We start from the raw sequence: 25,551 nt of genomic DNA, 5'->3' as shown, positions 1-25,551 counted from the left end.
TGTGTTCTCCCTGTCTCCGTCACCTAAACAAGCGAGGAATGCAGGATCCACGGGAATTACCATGTAATCTGCTGATAAGAAGCATGCACTTGGATCCACAAGATCTAATCATGTTGTTAGTTCTTAAATAAATGTGTGTTCAATAAAGTCGACCACTGGTACCCTTGTAAATGCCAGTTATGTTGACCTAGAGTTAGGATTATCGACCACTGGTTCCCTTGTATTTGCCAGTCGTGTTGATATTACTCAGACTGGTATCTCAGTCATTTAGGTTAGGTTCATCTTGGCAGAGGCCTTCAGACAGATATGGGAAACACCGTTCACTTTTCAACCATCTACATTTTTCTTTTTCCATCTTATTGATCTTTTCATGTGATTAGTTTGACTCCGATTATGATGTCCATTGTGAAACTATCTTAGTAGAGCTTTGTCACTTTATATGAATTTTAGTATGCTTGAGTGCAAACTCGTGTACAACAATTGGAATTTCGCGTCAGGGTACTTCCTCCTGTAGTCAATAAGTATGCCAACCAAGGAGATTCTTTAGTGCCTTCCAAGGTTCTGCATAATTAGCTAGGGTCTGGAGTAAAGGTTTTGTAGGTGCACCTCTGGTAAACCCTCCGGAGACAACACTCCGCCACTAAGGCCACCTAGGGGTTCAAATGATTTTCCTTTCTAGAATAAATTTGCTCGAGGACTAGCAAATAATAAGTTTGGGGGTATTTGGTAGACACATTTTTGTGTCTGAATTGTCCTCAATGTCTCTATTGATAGTACTCGTTTTCGTCCTTATTATGGTGTTTTATGTGTTTGTAGGTATTTTTTTGGAAATAAATAATTTTGAAAAAATCGGCTCGAAAAATTATGCGGAGCATCCCGGAGGACATTTGTTATTCAGACTCTCTGTTTTGGATAAGGGGCACCTCAATTTATAAGGGGCACCTGAGTTGGACACCTGCTAGTTACACTCCACAGACGGTTAGGGGGCAGTCATCTTCAAGAATTCAAATTCTGAATTTTGGCGGGAAATACTTAAACAGTTCTGGAAGAATTTCAATTGAGAAAATGAAGGGGTTATGGGTCGATTCAATGGCTGAAATTTGGTAGAGAGATGTGATATAGGTTAGGAAACACAGTATGAGTGACAGGATCGATTAACTTTGGATGGAATTCTCGGTGTGATTCACAAGCCCAAAACAGAGTACGCGGACTGTAACACGAACAAAAATATGTTTCTGCTGTGCATGGAGAAGTTCTGCTAGCGTTGGAAGAATTCTGAGGCGTGTATAAGCTGAATTGGAGCGTGCTACAATGAAGTTTACGTGTGAAATTCCAAAAATGGTAAGAAAATATTCTCTTCACTGCCCGAGTAATGAAGGATTATTTGGAGTTATAGCGATGGATTTCAGCGTGTTTTTTAGTATAAATATGCTCCTTGGGTCTACTAGAAAGGTTGGCAAGTGAGAGGGGATAGAATAGAGCAACACAGAGTTCAAGGGAACCGATAGAAAAACTTCCAGAGAAGAAAGTTTCTGCTGCTGCTGGAAGGGAAGAACGCGAAGAACACACTGACCAAGACAGTCGTTTAGGGATATCGTTCTTTGTAACGGTGTTTGCAACAGTTATAAACGTTGCAAACACCCGATTTAATCATTTTTCTCCATTTCATCTTTGTAAACATCTTTTGAGCAATGAATATCAATTTTGAGCAAGTTTACACAATGATGAGCTAAACCCATCCTCTGGGGCAACGGAGGAAACTATTCGGCCAATGAAAAAGGGGTAATTTCTATTTTAATTATTTATGTAATTTATTATATTTAATTTTTTTCCTTGAACAAAGAGTTTTTCCAAGGATTTGTATTAAATAGTTGTCATTTTAATTGATGGTATATGCTTGACTTAGAGTTTTTGATATTCCATGCTTTTAACTTACATTTATTCTTTTATAAAATCCATTTTTGTAATAATTAAAACTATTTAAAAGGAAAAATTTGCATAATAATATTAGAAATATCATTTTAAATTGGTAGAAAAAGTGGAATCCTTAGCCCCAGTTTCTCCAAAAATATTCCAATCACTTTGCTATTTTGCTTCACTTATAAAATTTATTTAAATCTAAAAAAAAATTATCTCCTTCACAAGTTCGAAAAGAACCCCAGTTCTTACCACTATTCACAACAACTTTTGAAAATACACCAATATTCCTCATAAGGATAACGTAATCCCAGCTAGAGATGATGGTTCGCACCATGGTCTTCCGGAAGATGGAGGAAACTTGTTGATTGATTACACCGAATCTTGAGCAAAGAGAATATATGAGACTCCTGATCACAACGATGTAGTCCGAGTATTGAGACACCAGAGGGCAGCGGAATGGAAATTTTCTAAAGAGGTTCCCGAGGTGGTTGCTTACGTACAATCATCTGCTTTATGGCCTTTGATTTAACATGGACATAGGGAATGTGACAGAGTGACTATCTCCGCCTTCAGTGAGCGATTTTGTCCAGAGACTTATACGTTTTAGTTACTCTTTAGGGAGATGTCAATCACTCCTTATGATGCAAACAAGATTACATGGCTTAAAGTGAGGGGTATAAGCGTGGCTATCGATTATTATGATATGAGTTGGGAGGAGCTATATAAGTTGTACAAGGAATGTTTCGGTTGGGGTGATTACGAGACTAAACTCAAATTTTGTCATTTCGTTAAAGATGTAGATTATGTTATGGAGAACGGTAAGACAAACAAGAAGCTTAAGAAGGTAAAGCTTACTAAATTTAGAGAAGAATTTGGGAACACAAAGGAGAAAGTAGAGAAGGGGAAGTTGGTAATGGACGAGATCAAACTGAAGCAAACCGGAACCACCTACTTGCTTTAAACTCTTGGCAGAGATATCTTCCCCACCCTCACTGGAAACAAGGTGAATGTTAATTATCTCATATTGGTAAAGGATATTGCGACCGTTAACAAGTACGCTCAGGGAAGCACTGCTCTAGCTTACCTTCTCGAACAACTTGCGACCGCCTCTAGGTTGATAAGTACAAACATTGGAGGGAACTTCACTCTGCTTCAGGTAATTCTCGACGATCCAATATCCTTTTTTCTTTTGTTCCCAAAATTATACAATGCTTATTTTCTCTTGGAGCAGTAAAGGTTTCGTCTGGTTGGTGATATCAATTTCAAGTCGAACACTCTCCTGAGACTTCAACTTGGATGGGTTCGGTTTGTTAGTGAGACCAATTTCAAGCCGAATACTCTTCTGAGTTTTAAACTTCTATGAGTTCGCCTTGTTAGTGATATCAATTTTATGCTGAACCCTTTATTGAGACTTCAACTCGTATGAGTTCGGCTTGTTAGTGATATCAATTTCAAGCCGAACCATTTACTGATTTCTCAAATTAAAAGTAGTTTTATCTTTTTATTTTTTATATTATAAGTGAATTTTCATCTTTTCACTTCATTTCCTATGTTAGATGTAGGTGTGGGTATATGAACATTTCTCCATTTTAGAATTGGCCAAACAATATGTAGATTGGGTTGATACACTTCCTAGAGCAGCACATTACAAGTTTGAGGACGAGATGAAATGGACTAAAGATCAGTTGCTGGAAAAGTTGTGAGGAAGTTAGACTCTTTGAAGGTCAATGGCATGGATTTTGATCCATATTTGAAGCCGGATGAAGTCTTTGAAGATGAAGTTGTTGAAGATGAAGATATTTTGGTAGGTACGTATTATGGACCATTATTTTATCCCGAAGGTTGTATAATATATGATCCTCAGCGAGTACTCCGTCAATTAGGAACCATACAAAAGATCCCCTTATTTGATGAAAAATTCAAGTTTATGCCAAAGGGTGGTGATGAAACTAAGAGCACAACTTCTTCGTGGGTTCCAAAGTAGATCCCGAACCTAACATTGAGCATTGGAAGAAGTTAGAGGACAACAAATTAGATATGTCCGCTTTAGTACCCTTGCATGATGATCCTCGTGAAGTTGATACGGGTTACATGGATTGGTACAACCAATTTTCTCACCCCTTGCTTATCAATAAGAAAAGTCAGGAGATAGCTGATAAGGCGAAGGCGAAGCAAAAGGCGACCATCATCTCCAAAAAGTCTACTTATGAAGAATTATCGAAGGCTTTCAAGAAAATGATAATAATTGCATTAATTTACTCTTGAATTTGTTATAAAATAAATAAGACATAATTAGAAATTGTTGGCAAATGAAATTAGGTTGCGGCGGGTAAGGAGATGTTGAAGAAAATGAGGAAGAAAGCTAGTTGCAAAACACTGTTAACGGTTGATGAAAAAAATTATCTCATCGAAGAGTGGGATGCTATTATGATCAAAGTACAAAGACCCCAGGTACCCACCAAAAGGCCGACTAAGAAGAGGAATCGAGAAGCTGGTGAAGGCACAAGCGGAGGTGGTAGTAGCGGCCCAACCAGTGATGATGACGCGACGGAAGATGAACGTGAAGGTGGCAGAAGAGGAGGTCGTGGAAGGGGTCGTGGTCAATGGACTTTTATGTTTGCTATATTTGATTAAGTACGCTTTTATCTTGGATTTGTTAACCTTGTTATTGATAACTTTACTTTTATGTTTGCTAGTTCATTTCGTGCTATCGACAATTTGACTTTTATGTTTTAATCGTGTTATAGATACCTTGAACTTTCAGTTTTAATCGTGCTATAGACAAGTTCGGTATCTAGAACTTATCAGGTTCGGCTAGTCCTGTGAATGTCCTGATCTGCCTAACCTGGTAAAAGTTAGGGATCTGGAATTTGTCAGGTTCGACCAGTTCTGTAACTATCCATATAAGCCGAACCTGACAAGTTTTAGATAGCTGGATTTTATCAGGTTCGGCTTGTATGAGAAACTTTCACTATCAGCCGAACCTTCTAATTTACAAGTAAAATTTCCTCAACGTCTAGTTTTTTTTTTCAAAGCATTAATCCTTTAGGGAATTTCTATATATAGTATTGTCCCTTTCTTGCAAACTTTTTACTAATTTTCTCTTGTTCCTCCAAACCAAATTTTTTGTTGCATTTCCACCCCAAAATGGAACCATTCACCGTCGAAAATGATAAAATTCTTGTCAGAGCTTTCATTCGAACTTATCGTGAATGGTCTAATGAACATTATTCGATGTTCTGGAAAAGGGTAAAATAATTCCAATTTGAGTTAGATGGGAATCCAAAACGTCGTAAGTGGATGGAATTAGCTGAAACATTTGAGAGTATCTGTTATACTATGCGAGATTACATCAGAATATTAAGATGGGTCAATCAATATCATCCCATTGATACTAATAAAGAGAAGGTGAGTATCCCAAATTCCACTGCGATTATGTTAACAAATAGGGTACGCTTTTCTTTGAATACTAACTTGTGAATTCTTCTTTTTCAAGGATGCTAGAATTCAAAGCCTTTGGGAAATACGCCATGGAGGAAGATACGAGCTTGGGATGTGTTATTCATGGTTGAGGATAAAAATTCCAAGATCTATTAGAGAACTAGTCGCCAAGATTCGGTAGAGATGATATCCTTTATGATCCATTGGACTTTTATGTAAAACGAGATTAGTAGTGTGTGATCTAAATTTTTATTTAAGTGAAATAGTAAGTGAAATTTTAGCAAAACATAAGATGTAGTTCGACTCATAATTTAAATTTATAATGCGCCGAAAATTTGATATTATCAAACTTTTTAAATATATAACTGTTACTTTAACAGGTTCGGCTTGTAATATAAACATATTTCAAGCTGAACCTTTGAATTTTAAAATGAGATTCTAATAAGGATTTATTTTTATTTTTGAAAAATATATCCGTTGTAAACCATAAATATATATACCTACCCATTGTTTCATAGTCCTAAGTTTACTCTAGATGAAGATTTGTCTCTTTGCAGAAACTATGTAACATACTATCCAAAGAAGGGTGAAGAACGAGAGTGAAGGGTCTGATGAATATGTACTACTTGGTTCAAATTCATGAAACATTCTCCACCGAAACAGGTAATCCTCACAACCGGGATTCTGCATCCTTGTTTTGCCGAATTGGATCTATAGAAAAAAAAAGGTTACCAACTTTATAGCTTTAATTAGGGTTGTGAGTCGATATCGACTCAAGGGTGAAACAACCTCCGAGATTGAAGTGCAAGCTCTAGAGGAATGGCGAAGATGGAAAGGAAAGAATTTCAAATACGAAGCTCACTACCACGTCCTTAGAAAGTTTCTCATAACCCGTCTGGGATATTAGATGGTTTTCTTTTGTAATGCTACCATGTTCCTGTGTGATGGTAATGTAATTTGAAATATAATCCTTTATCGTATGAATGAAAAACCACTTTCGAATCGAAGGAAATTTTTACAAAGGTTCGGCAGGTACGCAACCTCTTTAATACGCCGAACCCAACTAAGAAGTCTGTGTTTTATTTTTGTCAGGTTCGGCTTGTTACATAATATGTATAATCAGCCAAACCTGACTGGGAATTCTGGGATTTATTTTTGTCAGGTTAGGCTTTTAACATAATATGTATAATCAGCTGAACCTGACTGAACACCCTGGGCTTTAATTTTTGCCAGGTTCGGCTTGTTACATAAGATAGATAATAAGCCGAAACTGACAAAAAATCCTGGGTTTTAATTTTTGTCAGGTTATGTTTGTAATAATTGTGCCGAACCACATCTTTTGATATTATGGACTTTATTAGTGGTTCGGCTTGTAATGTTTGTGCCGAACCACTTCAAGTGTTTTCTGTTTTGGCCTTTAGAGGTGGTTCGTCACATAATTAATATTACGGGATAGCCGAACTTGATTGTGTTTTAACACTTGTAGATAACCAAAACAAATTTCCCAAAAATAAAAATAAACCATACAATTATTAGGGCCTCGAGGGTACATTCAATTGCACTTATGATGTTATATAATCCTCACCATCCGCTAAAACCAAATAAGACAAAATAGATTGAGTGTACCGCTACAAACCAAAATACACCTCCATATATCATTTTATGGAGATCCTAGACGAATATCATCATCTTCACTAACCTCTTTCTCATCGTCTTCATCCTCATCACTTGAATATAAATTTATTTGTCCACTTTTTATAGACACGTTCAAAGATTTCCAAAGATCCATTTCCGTTTCATAATTTGCACACCAATCCATCGAGTAATTATTTTCAAATCTAGGCCAAAAGGCTAAACCACTCGAGGGAGGTAATAGGAAACCGGGTATAAGTTTGAGGCCGATAAAATGACAACTTTGAACAACTCCAATAACAAGTCTTCTATCTTTTACACCATCATGGCAAGGTTTTGCTGGAGGCATGTAAGTAAAACTATTACCCGTCCACCCGAAGCAATGTACCACGCAATTGAATGCCTCCGCTATTAGAAACCTACAAATGGGCATTGACATCCAATGTTCTTGTGTGATGATTCAATCCCCATGTAACCGATGTTCGAATGCAATGTACTCCGATGCCACCCCTGCGTCTCCTTTTGGATCACCTCTCATCATTGTCTTGTAGAATTCTTTGTTCCGGCGTAGGGTTTGTAATAATGTTGCCTAATATAGTTGACTTCATTTTCTTGGGGCACCGGATTGTTTCCTTCTTTAAAAGGACCAAGTTGTTCCGCCGTGACGTAATATCCACAATTTTCATCACCTTCTACGGCGTCATTGCTATAATATGCTCATGAATTACCGGTGGTAGGTCTACCAAGTAGTTATCATATATAAAATTGATAGGACGCAAATAGTTATCGGACTTATCTCTTTTGGGTCCTCTCATCCTACCAATTTCATGTACGGTCATTTTTTCTTTATCTTGGTTTTTGAAGGATACATCTTACTCTTCCCCTGGACGTCCTCTTTACTATCCTTTGCTTGTGAAGGACAATCATTCTCCTTGACCTTTTTGTTACTTGTTTTGGCTTTTTGAATATTCGGACGACCACGTTTTCTTGGAACTTTCACTTCTTCCTCCTTCATCACATCCTCAATTTCCTTCTTTGCATTTTCATACCTTGCATCATGGTACTCAATATCGGATAGATCCCTATGGGCAGCCAATAGTTCCTTGTTTGCTTGTCTAGTTTGGAAATTATTCATTTTCTTATTCTTCCTACATTTCGGGATCCCCTTCTCCGGTTCCAAAATATTCTCTTGGATGAAAGGGTACATGACCGACATCATCTGTGCGATAGGATTTGTTTTTGATCTCGGAACGTCTTCCTATATATTTCCGCCAACTTTTTCCCATTTGCCGTGTCCCAAATCTCTAGATCATCGTCGTCAGATTCGGTTGGGAGAGACTCAAAGCTTAATTTTTTCCAAAAAGGATCAATATACTCAAATGGTATGATATCATCCTTGTACCGAAGTATATCATGGCGTAACGGAAGTCCCGTAGATGTCTTCATTTTACAAACACACTCTTCCTCCAAGTTAGTGGATAATTTCTCAATCAACTCCACTTCTTTCATCAATAAGTCAATGCATAGATGGGAGACTCCGTAAGTTTATCCATGTAGCCATTTATTATCATAATCTTTGTGTTTGAACATAAGTTTATGTTCGAACTCCGCTTTAATTCTCACAACATCACTTTTGAAATATTCATCAATTTCATTAAATACAGTGACAAACGTGTCAACGCAACCAAAAAGGTTCTTCTTCAAACGATAATGAGCCGACTCTACTATACTTGTAGCTTGGTTGTCGAAATGTTTGTGTTTGTGAAACAAGCCACAAACCTTTCTTTATTAGGTTCCAACACATCTTTGAGCAAATAAATAATAACGTCGGGGTAGTCGGTCCTCCGATGATCAATAAGCATTTGAACCTTTTATTTGTAGACTTCCTTGGTGATTGAACATACCAAAGATTCCCACTCATCATGGAAAGAAGCCCACAACCTCTCATTATTCTCATATTTTCATGAATTCCCTCTTTTTATTTACTCGTTTTTCCTCCGGTATCTTAGCAATATTCTCTAGTTCTTCCAACTTAAGTGGTTGAATTATCGGTTGGCATTTTTCATTACGCTGCACCATATATAAAACCTACAAAGAAAGTTGAATACCTTATTAATAACATACATCAGCGGTGAATCTTGATCGAATACGAATAATTTACGAAGAGCACCCTCGCGGAAGATTAATTTCAATTATTCTAACCCCCAAACATAACTTTTTATCTTCTCGTTTTTCAAGAAACAAAAAGCCACGGTAAACGGTGCCTTTGTCGACGTATTCCCGACAATGTTCATCAATGACATCTCATATTTGTTAGTCTTGTACGTGCAATCCAATATAAGAACATGTTGGAAGCATTGGTCTAATTGGACGCATTCCGGGTGGGCAAGAAAAAGGTGTGTCACTTGACCGAAGTCATCCAACTTATTTTGGAAAGCATAGTTATGCTTCACCCCTAACCACATCACTTATTGCATTACCATTATACCTTGCAAATTGAGTCTTCTCAACTTATTTCTTGCGTTGTAGATAGTTTGCATAGTCGACTTGTTATTCTTGTCGTCCGCCTTCAATTTACTAAGAATCCTAGAAGGTACCATACGTGCTCGTGTCATTTTATTTACTTCAAGCATTTCGTTGGGTTTGAGTCACGCTACTTCTGCATGTGCATGAAGGTCACGTGGACGTGGATGGTTATGACGATAATCCATAGTTTTATTCATAAACCAATATTCATCATCTTTGTTCAAGGACTTATCTTATTATTGAGGTTGAAAACGTTCTTGAAAGGGCACTTTGTTTTCCTCGTTTTTGTCCTATTCTTTCTCTCGGTCTTCCCAACATATACAGAACCCTTTCCATCCTTTCTATTGTCGGTTCCACTTCGCTCACAAATCATTTAAAACTGATCCCCCCGTTTTTGTCGTCCACAAACTAGTACGCAATTTATCTTCGTTGTGTGTTCTTCATCCCAAGCCTGTGCTTCGGGTCTACTTTTTCATGTTTACGTTCATTCAAACACAGATAATTAGTAAGAAAAACTTCGGAATATTCCAACAACATTAAGGTAAACACCAAATTGTTACATACCAGATTATTTTGGAAGTGATCTTCGTGAATTACGTCTACGGGATCAGGTTGATTTTCCACCTGTACAAGTCCACCAAGCACGATCTACAAAGAATATCAGAAGGTTAGATACTACAAAGAAAAATTAATGGTTAGGTTCGGCTATTACGATATTCACAATATATGTCGAACCAGTAACAAATTTTGAATCCAATAATTCTCAAGAATATTAATGGTAATATTCGGCTTGTATTCTACTTATGTAAAAAGCCGAACCATGTATTTCCAACAGGTTCGGCTCTTGCGATATTTACTAAACTAGTTTATCACCCGTATGATACACGGGTCTGTTTCTTGCATATATGGGATAAATAAATAGCCAATAAGTTAATTTTAGTTGGTATGTGAAAATAATATCTGCGCCGGTTTAGGTTATTCCCATTTTCGCTTGCCACTACTATGGAAATTGTTTTTGCTTTCTTTTTCTCTGGCTACTAAGATGTTTTAGTTCGTCAGGTTATCTCTTACATGTTCATAGATTTAACAGCAGTTTGAAAGGTTGACCTATTTTGGAATCTTCTAATCTATGTTTATATTCAACTTTTCCAAGAGTTTTGTCGCTTGGTACGCCCTTCCTCATCTGTAAGTGTATAAGCATCCACAGTAAGCTTTTCCTTGTTTGGACCTCTCCTATAATTTTAAGGCTATATCAACCTATGTTCTCTACCTCAATTAATAATCTAGCATTTTAGATACGATACATTGTTATGGATTTTGGTTTAGCGGATAAATGTTGAGTCCCATCAAAAAAAACATGTTGGCTTTCATGTATACATTTATCGCATGTGTTACACCTAATATAGAGGAATCAATCTGACATAACAAAACCAAATCAAAATACCATATCCTATCTTGAACCATAAAAGAAATTGGTTTCCATGTATAAACTAAAGATAAGTCGATTTAAGTTTCAAAGGATAACGCGGAACTTACATTTTTAGCAGCCTTAACTAAAATAGTGAAAAGCGAAAACATTATGTATTAAAGTGTAATTGACCCACTATTAATATATATATATATTCAACCCCTAAAACACCAGTACTTCCTCACTCACTGCCTCTCTTTATCTCCGACATTTTTCCAGTTTAACATCACTCTTTCCGGCAACTTCTGTTAGGTTATTTAAGAGAATAATTGATTATCAGTTTTCAGTATATTGTTAGTTCATGATGATACTAACCAAATTCATATTCATATTTCTTCATTTAAGAATGTCCTATTTATTCATTTAAGAATGTTCTATATTTGTCTATAATGTTTTGAACCATTTATTTTTATTTTTATTTTTTTATATACTCGATCCAAGTTCAAGGGTTATTGTCTGAGTGTAATTTAACAACTAAGACTTGTTGTCTCGCATGTATTCACCATACTGATTTTTCCATCAATCTCAATTTCAGTCCACCGCATTTAAAATCAATTTCATTCCACCGCATTTAAAAGATGGAGAGAGGAGATATAAATTAAATTCAATGTCGTCCCTATCCAAACAGACAATCGTATCAACGGAAAAAATATGTACATTCCGAAAAATATGTAACAAATAATAGAAAAATGTATTTTAGAATAATCCTATATAATCACATAAAACAACTTAAAAACCGAATAAACTTTATATTACATCCAATTAATATTTTCAAACTAATAAAGTGTCACTGATTCCACATCATGTAGTTTTTTTTATTTCACATCCACTCTTCATTTATGATCAATGTACGATTAAGAATCTCGACACCGAGACTGCTAAAAAGCATACCAAGCCATCTAACAACAAACATACACCAACCAAAAAGGGGGAAAATTTTGAGTCACAAAATAACTAAAAAGAAGCTGATCATGAACTCTTATGTGCATCGAGAAATGATAAAGGCCCACTCTAAAAAAAATCCTCCTTCATCGTTCCAAGAGCCATTACCTAAAAAAAATCTTTGAGCTATCACCAAGATAGCTTAAAAGTACTTGTCAATCATAGCATAACAATCTGGACTATATTTAGCAAATATCTAAAAAAAAATTACTTATCAATCATATCAATCTTTTAAAGAATGGGTATTAGCATAACACTGGACTATATTTCCAACAAACACGGTAAGTATAAGTAGAGTTCGTAAAAGATTGATATGAAGAGACAATACTCATGATCGAAATAATCTACATAAAGAAACAAAACTTATGAAGAGAATACAAAGTATTGGGGACAAAAGCAGATCAATTGTGGAAAAATACTACTAAACCCTATGAGCCTACTCATTATTATGCTAAATTCCTTTTGGCGACAAAAAAGAAGACTTACCCAGGGTTCACCAGGGATTATACGCTGCTACATCATTAGATTCTGAATGGATGATCTAGATTATGAATATGTAATAGATAACAAAGCTTTTATATCTGCAGAATTGACAGGTAATCCTTATGGCATGGCATGGTGCAAATGATCAAACTGGAGTAAACAAAAAACAGTTGACATCATAGGTACCTTATTTAGATACATACATTTTAGCAGATATTAAATGCTCTTTTAGCACCAAATCCTGATTTGAATTAATTCACAACCCTCAGTACCACAGCTGAAAGCTAAAGATAGAAAATGCTTGAAATATACCTTTCAGGAGTGATGCATAGCTACTTTCTTTTGTTTGACCGTTCGATTGGGCCTCAAATGTCCATTCCATGACTTCCACGAATACAAATCAGTTAACATGGGAACTTTATACACATAAAAGTAATTCAAGACCTTAGCGATATTGTGGAGTGATTAGGTACTGCAATACACAAAAAACAAAAAAATAATAAAAATAATAAAAAATTCAATCAAGAACTTGATGACCATAAATTGCAGCACTTTATCACGGCATAACTGTTATTGATTTTTGAAACTAAAGTACCTTTTTTCCCGATCCCCAGCAATCTATTTCCCCAGCTATTGCCGGAAGCACAAAAATTATCAGTCCACACGGTAACTGTAGCACAAAGGAAGTGAAGCTATCTATCTAAAGTCAATTTTGTTGATGGAACGTAAGAATACTGTTGATGAAATGTAAGAATACATTTGTAATATGAAAAAACAGAACCACGAAAGAGAGAAAGATAGGAAATGATATTACAGATAAAGTAAGATCCACTGTATTAAAAATAGGATGGTTTCTAACAAAATTAGGTTTAGAACATATTTGCTCAACTCATCCACTCAACTGATCATCGTTTAACCAAAGGTTCCAACCTGCAGAATAATAATCATTATAGAATGACCATAAATCTACACATTTGTTGAACTCAAAATAAAAAACCATTTTTCTGTTAACATAAATATAAAATAATGGCATCAATCTTGAGCATTTTATCTCTATTGAGTGTTGAATCCACTCGACTTCCCAAGTCACCGGCATTACTTCTTACAATCCAGTTAAACCATTGAATTCCATCGCACAACAATACATATGAAACACAAAGAAAATACAGTTGTAGTTGCACGTATCTAGAATATGAATTAGAAGGGAGATTGTGACAAATTCAATAATAACAACACAATTCATTCATTATAACCAATCAAATTTTAACACCAAAACCAAACCAAATCAAACGTAATATCGAGCACAAATCAAGAGAAACTAACCTACTCTTTATATGTTTTTTCATCTTGTTTTGATACTATAACAACATTTAGTTCAAAATTTATATGAAAGAACTTATTAGAGTAAGGGACTAAATACAGAAGAATACCTCAAGGAAAATAACTAAAGTTATGGAGCTGCTTCTTAGCAATGAACCTAACTTGATCCAAATCTCCTGCTTTCACTGAATTTTATCATCTATATGCCTTAACAACCTCATAGTAGTAACGTTTTTCTCCAGACTCGCAATTAACTCCTTCTTGGCTTAGATTCAAAACCTGATTCGAAACTATAGAAAATCGATTTAAAAAAAAAAAAGAATTACAACAGAGTATAATCAGTGAACACCATTTATATTCATAGATTTACGACAGAGCATAATCGATTAAACTACGTACTCTGTCATTCATAATCAATAGAAAGAGTAAAAGCAACCGACCATGTGACTGCACATCCATCAGCTACAACAGCAAAGACAATAAACATCTTTCAACTTCTTACAATAAAAGAAGAAACCACTGATCATCTGCTGATACATATGATCTATATACCTTGGTAGCTATTACTATAAAGGCGGAATTCAGAATAATAACAGACGAGAAACTTAGAAAACGGAACACAAGTAGTAATTCGAAGAAATTATCTTCTCTAGATTGTGAACAAGAAAACGATTACAATTCTCCCTTTGTTACGCTCACAATCTCTCTAAACAGTAGTTAACCCTAAACTGTTTGCTAAGCTTGCTTTTACAATAATTAATTGTCTCACAAACTTCTCTAGGTTTCTGTGTGTTTAGTTAACAACCAAACCTCTCTATTTATAGACTTTAACGTACTCAGCCGACTAGGTCTTCTATTAGGAATCTATTTCCTAAACTAAGAGTGTTGCATAAAACAAACTCTTTTCTAACTAAGAATTCTGCCTAAGCAGGGATTCCTTCCTAGAATAGGATTCTTCCCTTAACTTAGCTTGAGGTTAACTAAGTTCCTTAAAGGAGTACAGATACACATGTATCACGGGTCCCCCTTTTAAGAACTTGAACTCCTGTGAGAGTTAAAAATGAAGGTTATAGAACTCGAGAGTCCTTTTTTCCTTGTTAAACCACTTGGCCTTGCTAGGAACTTGACCTTTACATCCAATTAGAAAAGCTTCTTTCTCTCCTTGTCGTGTTTTAGTCACTCTTCGCTTCAATATGCAGTCTTCCTTGAGTGGTTCTTCTATATCAAACCATAAGTCTTCTACTCGTGGTAAGATCATAGTGTCGTCACCGTCATTATCTAGTAATGGTGGTTCAAACAATTTCAAGTATTCGGCATGTATAACCGAGTACATTCCAAGATAAGGTGGCAGATCCAGACGAAAGGCATTGTCACAAATCTGATCGAGAATACGAAATGGTCCATATCTCAATGGTTTCAACTTCTTACCTTCCCCCTTCAGTCGTTCCTTACCTAATTTTAACCATACCAAGTCACCAACACCGAAATTACAAGGTACAAGATGCTTGTCATGCTTTGCTTTGTATTTGGCTTGTGACTTCTGTAGTTGTGCTTCAACAGTCGCATGAATCTGAGATATATTCTCCAAGAACCATTGTGCCTTTTGCCGTTCACTTCCTTCTTTCCCCCCCATTGAGGTGTCACTAGAAAATACTAGATCGAAAGGACTAGGTGGTAAGTAACCATAGCATGTCTCGAAAGGAGATTTCCCCGAAAAACTGTGAATTGCTATATTGAAAGCAAACTGTAGATATGGTAAACTCTCATCCCAAGTTTTAGGATGCTTGAATTATATCCCCTTAACATGTGAACCATAGTCTTGTTGACCACTTTTGTTTGTCCGTCTGTTTGTGGATGAAAAGCTGTACTCTTCTTCAACCTAGTGCCATCATCTTCCATAAAGAATCCCAAAAGTGACTAAGGAATCGACTATCCCTATCAGAAATAATTGAAGTAGGTAAACCAAAATGCTTCCGCACGTGCTCAAAGAAGAGCTTTGCTGCACCGTCTCCCGTTACCGTCTTTGTACGTGGAATTAATGCAATCATCTTGTTGAATCGGTCGACCACAACGAACAAATAATCATGACCAGACTTGGTCTTCGGTAAGCCACCAAGAAAATCCATAGAAATACTCTCACAAGGCCTTGATGGTACTGGTAATGGTAGATATAACCCACGTTTTCTGTTGGAAGGTTTAGATGTGCTGCACAACTTACACCCTCTAACCAACTTAGCCACATCATCTTGCATCTTTGGCCAAAAGACATAACGCCGGAGGTTAAGTAGAGTTTTATTCATCCCAAAGTGTCCAGCAACTCGGGAAGTGTGTGCCCCTCTTAACCACTGTAAACGATCTCCATCTTATGGTATGCAAAGTAACTGACCTTTGTATAACAATCCATCTCGGAGTTCATACTCGTTTTTCAAACCACTCTTTACACCTTCTAACACCTTCTTGAAGTCTTTGCTGGATGCGTATGACTCCGCATACTCTTGAGGAACAATTGGATGAATTCTCATGGCCACCATTAATGCTCGAACTGGATGTCGAGATAACATACCTGCCAACTTGTTTGTTACTCCCTTCTTGTACCTAATGAGAACATTGAAAGTCATCAAGTAAGACATCCACTTCATGTGTCGGGCTTGTTGTAGTTTCGTTTGAGCGTGTAGATACTCCAATGGTTTGTGATCTGAATTTACCACTACTTCTTTACCTAAGAGATACACTCTCCAATGCTTGATACATTGATATAAAGCATAAAATTCCTTGTCATAGGGTGCGTAGTTCTTAATAGCACCTGGGAATAATTCTGAATGTTACTCCACTGGTTTACCATCTTGTAACAACACTCCTCCCAGTGCATAGTTAGAAACGTCAGTCTCAACTACAAAAGTACGATGTAGGTTAGGCAATGCCAACACTGGTGCTTCTGAAATCTTTCTTTTTAGTAACTGAAAAGCGTCTTCATGGGTTTGTTGCCATTCAAAATTTTCCTTGGCTCCCGTCAAACCATGTAGTGGTCCTGCAATGGTCGAAAAATATCGTATAAACTTACGCAAGTATGTGCAAGCCCCTAAGAAACTCCTGATTTAAGTTACAGTACTAGGTCTAGGCCACTTAGTGATCACTTCAACCTTCTTTGGATCAATTTTTTCGTTTTCCACCACCAACAATGAATCCAAGGTACACTAACTCCTCCTTCCAAAACTCACACTTTGTTGCGTTCAACTTCAGTTGGCCTTCATGTAATACTTTAAACACCTTCTCAACGTGAACAAGATGCTTTTCCCAAGTTCTGCTGTATATAAGGATATCATCCAAATAAAAAATCACAAAATCTTCTATAAAAGGTTGTAGCAAATCATTCATCAAACGCATAAGCGTTGCTGGAGAATTACACAAACCAAAAGGCATCACCAACCATTCGAACAAGCCTTGTTTGGTTTTGAAAGCAGTCTTCCATGTGTCATCTTCTCGAACTCTCATATGGTGGTATCCGAATTTGAAATCCAACTTTGTAAACACTCGAGCTTTTTCCAACTGATTCATCATGTCGTCTATCCTAGGTAAAGGTTAATGATTCTTGATTGTGATCTTGTTCAATGCTCTATAATAAATGCACATACGCCAGCCTCCATCTTTCTTTGGCACCAACAACACCGCTTATCCACAAGGTGAAGCACTTGGTACTATCATTCCTAATTCTATAAGTTCCTGGACTTGTTTCTTGATCTCATTAGATTCCTCTATGGTCGTGCGATAAAGACCTACATTAGGTAGAGAACTCGGTCAACATGATTTCATGCTCCACACTCCTCTTTGGCGGTAATCTTGTGACATCAGAAAATATATCCTTGTACTTCAACTTCAATCTTTCTAGATCATCTTCTTGTTGTGCAGTCAAGACTTCCAAACAAACCCTACTCGGCTTCTCCTCAAGAGAACGGATCACAAGGAGAATGAACTTTGTGCTAGCACTCACCAACCGCTTAGCCTGAGTGGTTGTAATCAATATTGCCCCCTCAAGAGGAGAATCAATAGCCCGAATCACAAAACTTTCTCCATCTTTGGTAAAGGTGTAATTTTGTTCCTTCCTGTGTAGAGGTGCATCTCTATCCCATAGGTAAGGACTACCTAGTACCACCTGACAAACATCCAAAGGAACCACGTCGCATGTAACATCGTCGATATATGATTCATCTAGAGAAAATTTGAACGTGCACTGCTGTGAAACTTGTAAGCCTCCTTCATTTTGTAGCCATCCTAAAGGGTATGGTTTTGGATGTTTGATAGTCTTCAACCCTAACTTCTGCACCATAGAATTCGAAAGTAAATTCTTCTGACTTCCCGGGTCAATAACAACATCAATTAGTGTTGTTTTGACTTGCATCTTCACTGTGAAGAGTTGCTCTCTAAGATCATCTTTTGAAGGTCTTTCTTTTGCCCATGTCATAAGAGAAAGCTTTGAATTGGGTTCCGTTAGTCCATGGACTTCTTTTGGAGTTTGCGCGACTAGTGCTGCCTTCTTGGCTTCTTTCCTCTGCAACCCTTTAGGATTTAGATGAGGGTTCTTAACCCAACACTTGTAAACAACATGACCTGTTTGCTTGCAATTGGTGCAAGACAAACTTTCTTTGTCACTAGACTTCCCTTCTTCTTTGCTCCTTTGACCTCCTTTCACAGTGGTACCTCCAGATTTCACCTTAGTATTTCCCTTTGCATCAGATTTCTTAAGCCTGCCTTCAATGGCATTAGCTTTTATACTTGCTTCGGAGATAGTATCCACCGAAAACATCTTCAACTCCTTCCGTATATACTCATGGAACCCGGAGATATACTTCATATAGATAACATAATCTCCCAAGTCTAAATCCAAAATCATAGCTTGATTCTGAAATTCTGAAGTATAGTCTTGTACGGTTTGGTCGTAGGTTTTCTTCAAGTTATACAACTTGAACCATCTCTCCTCAAGGTATCCAACCGGATAAAACTGTTTCCTTACAATTTCCTTGAATATTTTCCACGACAATACTCCTTTACCTAGGTTTTGTCTTTGATAAGCTTTCCACCAGGTTAGAGAATGCTTTTGTAGCTTCAATGCCGCAAAAACAATCTTTTCCTTTGAAACATATTCAAAGAAAGAAAAGTACATATCTAGACGTTCAATCCAATCATCCAATTTTTCTACATCAACACTTCCATCATAAAGTGGAATATCGACATGAAAATCAATTTTCAGATTCTTACCATGAAGTTTAGTTGAAGTAGGGCTTTTAAGACTCTCACTTTTCTTCTTTTCGTCTTCATCTTCTTATTCTTCTTCCTCCTCTTCTTCGTCTTCTTCTTCATCCTCATCCTCTTCTTCCGAAGCTATAGGTGAAGGTATAATATTTTTCTTCGCCTTAAGATTGGGTGTGTGAGAACGAATACATTCAGTCAATTCTGCAAGGGTGGTTTGAATCGACTTAATGTCTGTTTGCAGCGTAGCCACCTTTTCTTCCATATTTTGTGGTTCTCCTTCCTTAGGATCATCATCTGACTTTGTCATTCTTGATCCCCTTGTTTTCTTAATGTCTTCTAGATTCTCGAGTACCTCACCAAGCTTTATGTAGAGAGATCTAGTGAAAACCATAAACCTCAGGGAATTACCTTAAAAACTAACCTTGCTCGTGATGCCAACTTGATACGTATGATCTCTATACCTTGGTAGATATTACTATAAAGGCGTAATTCAGAATAATAATAGACGAGAAACTTAGAAAACGGAACAAAAGTAGTAATTCGAAGAAATTATCTTCTCTAGATTATGAACAAGAAAACGATTACAACTCTCCCTTTGTTACGCTCACAATCTCTCTAAACAGTAGTTAAACCTAAACTGTTTGCTAAGCTTTCTTTTACGATAATTAATTGTCTCACAAACTTCTCTAGGTTTCTGTGTGTTTAGTTAACAACCAAACCTCTCTATTTATAGACTTTATCATACTCAGCCGACTAGGTCTTCTATTAGGAATCTATTTCCTAAACTAAGAGTGTTACATAAAACAAACTCTTTCCTAACTAGGAATTCTGCCTAAACAAGGATTCCTTCCTAGAATATGATTCTTCCCTCAACTTAGATTGAGGTTAACTAAGTTCCTTAAAGGAGTACAGATACACCTGTATCATCTACAGTCTATCAAAATAACTCAAATTCATCAGAAAACTAAATTTAAGGAGAATCAGAAAACTAATCACCAAAATAACTTTAATTGATAAATTTAAACACAAAAATATACTACTATATGTTTTTCCTTCTTTGGTAGACGTTCAACTTGCTTCGTTGCAATTCATCTTTTTTATAGAAAAACTCTCTATATAGATTTCTCTCTTTCCTTCAAATCTGCGATTCCTGCTTAAGAAAAAAAAAACATTGTGATTCCATTGTTTCTTCTCTCGGTAAATGAGGGATGGAAAATAAATAAAAAATTTACTGAGGGGTGGATCTCTCACGTCGTTTATTTTGAGATAAATAAAGAGAAAATTGAGTTCCAGTGCATATGCCAAGATTTTAAGGAGAAGGAGATTACCAATTTCTTCCATGCAAAAATCTATTAGAAATCACAGTGAAATAACCTTTCATCTGAACATATATTAGCATTCCCATTCACATCACATTCGTGCAGCTACCTGTAAAACTACAAAAGATTTTTGATTAGACAACAGTATATTAAATCGGAAAAATAAAAAAACGAAACTGCCATTAGAAGAGAGAAGCGGTGTCGAAGATGGAGCGTGGCTTATGCTCCAATGACTAATATAAAGAAACACTTTCCATAAATAAAAATATATTCTTTTGAAAATAATAATGATCGATATCTAAAAATATCTGGGATTTTTATATTTTTCATAGTTTTTTTTTTCTATGGTATAATTTGTATTACTTTTGGCAAGTTCAGGTTACGAAAATCTTAGTTTCCCTAATTTGTATTTTCATTTTCTATTAATGAAATTTACGCGGTAAATAATATATTTTTCTAACTCAACCTTTTTAGCATATTTACCTATAGGATAAACGAATAAGTAAATAAATAAATAAATAAATAAATATTATTTTTTGACAATTATATTTATTTGTTAAGCTATAAAATTATTGAGTGTCTTCTACAGTCTAAAGAAGAAAATTGTTTTTATTTTTTATGAAATGAACAATATTAAGAAAATAATGTTGAAAGCAATATTCATTTTTGTCGATTATACTTTTTTATCGAGGTTTTTTGGTTTCTTAGTGTTTTTGTTTTTGTCAATATTCATTTTTGATTATTTCCATGTTTTTTATTGACGGTTTAATATTTCGAACTATTGGACAGCATTAATCATCGATTTTTTTGCGGAATAAGTAGCACGTTTTGATCCGGTAAGCGTTCACAACTCTATAAACTATGATCAATGTATTTTTACTTCTTTCGAATTGTAAATGTAATCGCAGTTAGAGTTAGTTTTAACATTAATTAATAGCTTGGAATTGTAATTAGGATTAGTTAATTATCAAAAACTGTGATCGGACATTGGACATTTTTCTTTTTATAATTTGTGATTGATTTAATTTTGTGATGAAATTGTGATCAACAATATTTTTATGATGTGATTTTATTTTAATTTTGTTTGTATAATCTTTTTTCGTTTATTTTGTTTGTAAATTTAATTGTTAGAATTAAATTTATTAGATTTTTTAAATATTTTTGGCAATGTATTAGATTTTTTTAGATTTAGTTATTTAAGGTAATTCGTTTATTGATTGTGATTTCCCGAAAATATATTGTGAGCCAAAATTATTATAAAATTACTTAAAAAAAATATTATGGTGGGGCCAGAATCAACCAGAAGCTCCGATTAACCACAACGCTCGAAAAAACTCTGTTTTTACATAGAGCATAAGCCGAACCATTAACATGTTTTCTTCCAAAACTCTCAGGAATAGGTTCGGCTCTTTATGATACTTTCAAACAAGCCGAACTAGGATCTAACGAATAGGAGAGAAGTAACAAAATAAAGGTTCGGCGGCTAAACATAACACTTGCATCTAGCCGAATTGTTCATCATTTTTCAAGAACCAGGTGCGTTCGGCTGATAATTTTAAGCCGAACCTTGGTGAGAAAAATACAAACTTTTGATGATTTCAAGCTACAAAAGTGAAATTTAACATAAGATAAAAGTGTACATATGTATTAGAAGTATTGGGTTCCTCATATATGTATTCATCATCTGGATTTGGCTCATAAAAATCATCATCTTGAGTTTGAGTTTGAGTTAGAGCTTGAGTTTGAATTTGTATAAAATCATTCTCATAATCAAATCAGCCATTTCCGGATCATTGTTGTAATTGATGTGTATTTTCCTAAGTTTTTTAGATGAAGATTGACCATCCTCATCCATTGAATCAAAATACAAGCTTTTTTCTCACTTTCCCCTTCCCCTTCTTCAAAAAAAATTAACTTTTTTTTTCCTCAAAATTTTCCATCTACAAAAAAATTAATGACTAAATTATCTTAATCACTAATCATGAATATTAGTCATTAATCCAGATTATTAATAACTAATCATTAGTATTAACACTAACTAGATTTGTTCCCGTGCTACGCACCGGGATTTTTTTTTCTTTTAACTTGTTGTGCGCGGGCTTCGCCCATCCCGCCCCGTGGCGATGCATTTTTGATATAGTGTGCCCTCCCCGTGGTGATGTATTTTTGATTTGATGTGGCATGGCAAATACATTAAATAGGTAGAGAAAATGTGCAAACTTTATTTATTTTTTCCTCTTTATATATTAATTTGGAAAAAAAGAGTCATAATATAGTAGATATTCGATTTCCAAATTGAATTTAGACTTCCATAAAATTCCAAACACGATAAGTTAGTTTTTCTTTTGAATTTGTAATTTTTAAACCAAACATTCGTTGCCAAGTGTCCTCACCTAAATATTGTCACGTCATGAATTTCAAATTGAATTTGGTTTCTCTTTTTTCTTTTTATCTTTTTCCTATTCTTTTTAAACCAATCATACGTTGCCAAGTGTCTTCACCAAAACGCTCATTTCACAAAACTGAAAAATGCTTATTTTGGCCAATAGGAAGCGAGGGTTTCCTCACCGTTCAACGTTGGAGATTTATTTATCTAGGTTTTTAAGTCTTTAGATACTAAAAGGGCAGATTTACCATTACCAAAACTATTTGGTTAAGGGGTTATAGATTTTACTATTTACAACCAGTTTTTGTCTTTATTAAGTATTCCCTGAAAGTCTTATGTATGCCTTAAAACAGATTTTTTTTTTGATAGGATAAAGCCGGATCCAGGCCCCTACCCAAATCCAGCCAATTGGACTAGCTCCACTGCTAGACCTCCCCCACCCCACCCCCACCCCACCAAAACCCCTCTATATAACTAATTTAAATATAAACCTCTATTACGGTGGGGATCGAACCCCTGACTTCCTCCTTACTTTTTTTTTTTTGAAGCATGGATTTTTATTAATTTAAACTGAGATTACACGTGGGAATGTTATGTCCATAGAGTCTGCTGCAATAGAACTTATAGGTGGGGGAATTACATTATCCCACACTGTTGTTGCGAGAATCCGTATGGAGCAATCATCTGCCGCTTGATTTGCCAGACCGTCCGCTGCTTGATTTCCTTCTCTGTAGACATGCCTAATAGCATATTGCTGAATTTGGGTAAACCTGTACTTGATTTGTGCAATCTGATTAGAAATATACTAAGGAGCTTCGGTGTTCGAGGTTAGAAATCTCGTTAAGTTCTCTAAGTCTGTTTCAAATTCAACTTTTGACCATCCTCATTCCATCACCGTCCTTCTTACTGAAGTTGATGGGATACCACTGAACCATGCTCTTGGACCCTTAAAACAGGTTGATTGCATTGGTCCATTGGATAAAATCTGCGTTGTGCTCACCTAGGCTTTTGTTATGAATTGAAAAGTGGGCCAGCATATTTTGTTGTTTTATCTTTTCATTTTGATTTTCAGCCTTATATATATCGCTCAATTCATATAGATTGGGGGCCCACGTATGTTCTCAATCTCCAAGTTTCTGCGTTTAATTATGGGAATATACTTTTTCTGCGCGAAAGTATAAGCAGAAATATATTATTTGTAGATATAGAAGCCACGAAAGTTAGTTTTGGCGTAACAAAGTAGAGAACCCCAGAAAGAATCACTGTTTCTCTCAAGATATATCTTTGCCCTTTCTCGATTCTCTCTTCCACGGAGTCTTTGGTACTGGTCATTGCAGATTAAGAACAAAGGTATCAAAATTCAGTCCTCCTAAACTAGGGTTTTCTATTACGAACTCCTTATTCCTAAGAGTTTTACTTTCAATTCTTGTTTCTATTATGATTTTTAATCACTGATTATGATCACTGCATCTCTTTTGTAAAATCAAATTCATTTCAAAAAAAAATTTCTTCCAGGAAATATGGTGACACTGCTGTAGGCTGCTTCTATACTTTAATTTGGAAGTTGTTTGATTGTTTGAGTTCTGTTTGTGTTTTATCTTGTCATCATGAACTTTGGATTTCTTAACAACGTACCAGGAGTTGGATTCTTATCAAATATTGATTTAGTATCTACAACTAAATCAATTAGAGACATTACTGAACCATCTACACAAAGGGTTATCTCTAATATCAATATTTGGGGTTTATCTCTTCTATCATTCAGTCCATGGGTTTATAATTCAAGGGACAAATTCCAATTCCCAACTACTGTAAACAAAAAATTGAAACGAGAGAGAAGTGCTTATGTAGTCAAAGAGCCTTCTAGTGGTTGTTCTGTTCCTCTTTTTAGACCTTATGTTGCTAAAGTTCCTTACCATAGAGGTGCTAGGGCATTTCTTTCTCAGCTTTTCCCACGATATGGGCACTATTGTGGGCCAAATTGGTCGAGTGGGAAATCTGATGGATCACTTCTATGGGATCAGCGGCCAATTGACTGGTTGGATTTGTGCTGTTATTGCCATGATATCGGTTACGATACTCATGATCAAGCTACGCTGTTAAAAGCTGATCTTGCTTTTCTTGAGTGCTTAGAGAAACCTGGAATGCGTACCGAAGGAGACAAACATGTTGCCCGACTATATAGAACCATGTGCATAACAGGTATGTATTGGTTGCATGTTTTATAATGTTGTTAGATGATTACAGATTGGTTTTCTAAGTTTTGATTTACAGTCAGATGGTTTCTTTACTTTGAAATGCAGGTTTGAGGAATATACTTATACCTTACAGAAGGAACATTATTAGGTTACAAGAAGGGCCCTCCATTGTGGAATGGCTTAATGATCTGAGTAGAAGATTCAACGGTCACAGAAACTTGAATTCGTAAAGTTTTTGAGGTTTGGTCATGATTAGGAACATGAATATAGTAGACTAGAGGAATTTGGAGTTGGCGATCCTCATTTCATTAGTGTTGAATATCACTGTGAATAAGTTTGAAAGCTAGTAACATGTATGGAAATTCAATTGTTTTTAGTAATTCACTTCTCGTTAGTTGCACATAATGTTTAGATGTTATTTTGGCAATTATAGTTGTTTTCTTTTGTGTAGTTTTCGAATCAAATGATTGAATTACTGTTTAAACTTGAGGATGCCATAGATCATATACTTGCCAACATCTACATTGTTCATTACTGAGACTTGTGATACCGAGAAGACATTCATGGTACTGGAAGCCTTTTCTCCTTGCAGCGACCTTCCTTAGTATCAGGTTCATCCTGCCATCCCTTTTCTTTAAGATTATTATTCTTTTCTCATGGAGGAATATG

The 25,551-nt window shown here is 35.8% G+C and overlaps 1 protein-coding gene across 2 annotated transcripts; it reads left to right on the top strand.

Moving 5' to 3' along the window:
• Window positions 1-23,840: 23,840 nt before the first annotated feature.
• On the top strand, window positions 23,841-25,332 carry LOC113323191. Of its 2 annotated transcripts, XM_026571468.1 has the most exons (3): window positions 23,841-24,034; window positions 24,200-24,886; window positions 24,988-25,332. In XM_026571468.1, the coding sequence occupies exons 2-3, from the start codon at window positions 24,292-24,294 to the stop codon at window positions 25,110-25,112; spliced, it is 720 nt and encodes a 239-aa protein (XP_026427253.1). In that variant the 5' UTR covers window positions 23,841-24,034; window positions 24,200-24,291; the 3' UTR covers window positions 25,113-25,332. The 2 variants fall into 2 exon arrangements, with proteins under 2 accessions (XP_026427253.1, XP_026427252.1); XM_026571467.1 differs by having other exon boundaries at window positions 23,841-24,886.
• Window positions 25,333-25,551: the final 219 nt, after the last annotated feature.

This window comes from Papaver somniferum, chromosome 11 (assembly GCF_003573695.1).
Source record: "Papaver somniferum cultivar HN1 chromosome 11, ASM357369v1, whole genome shotgun sequence".
In the NCBI taxonomy this organism is placed as follows: Eukaryota; Viridiplantae; Streptophyta; class Magnoliopsida; order Ranunculales; family Papaveraceae; genus Papaver; species Papaver somniferum.
Note: the sequence above shows the minus strand (reverse complement) of the source record. Positions and strands in the feature narration are given on the sequence as shown.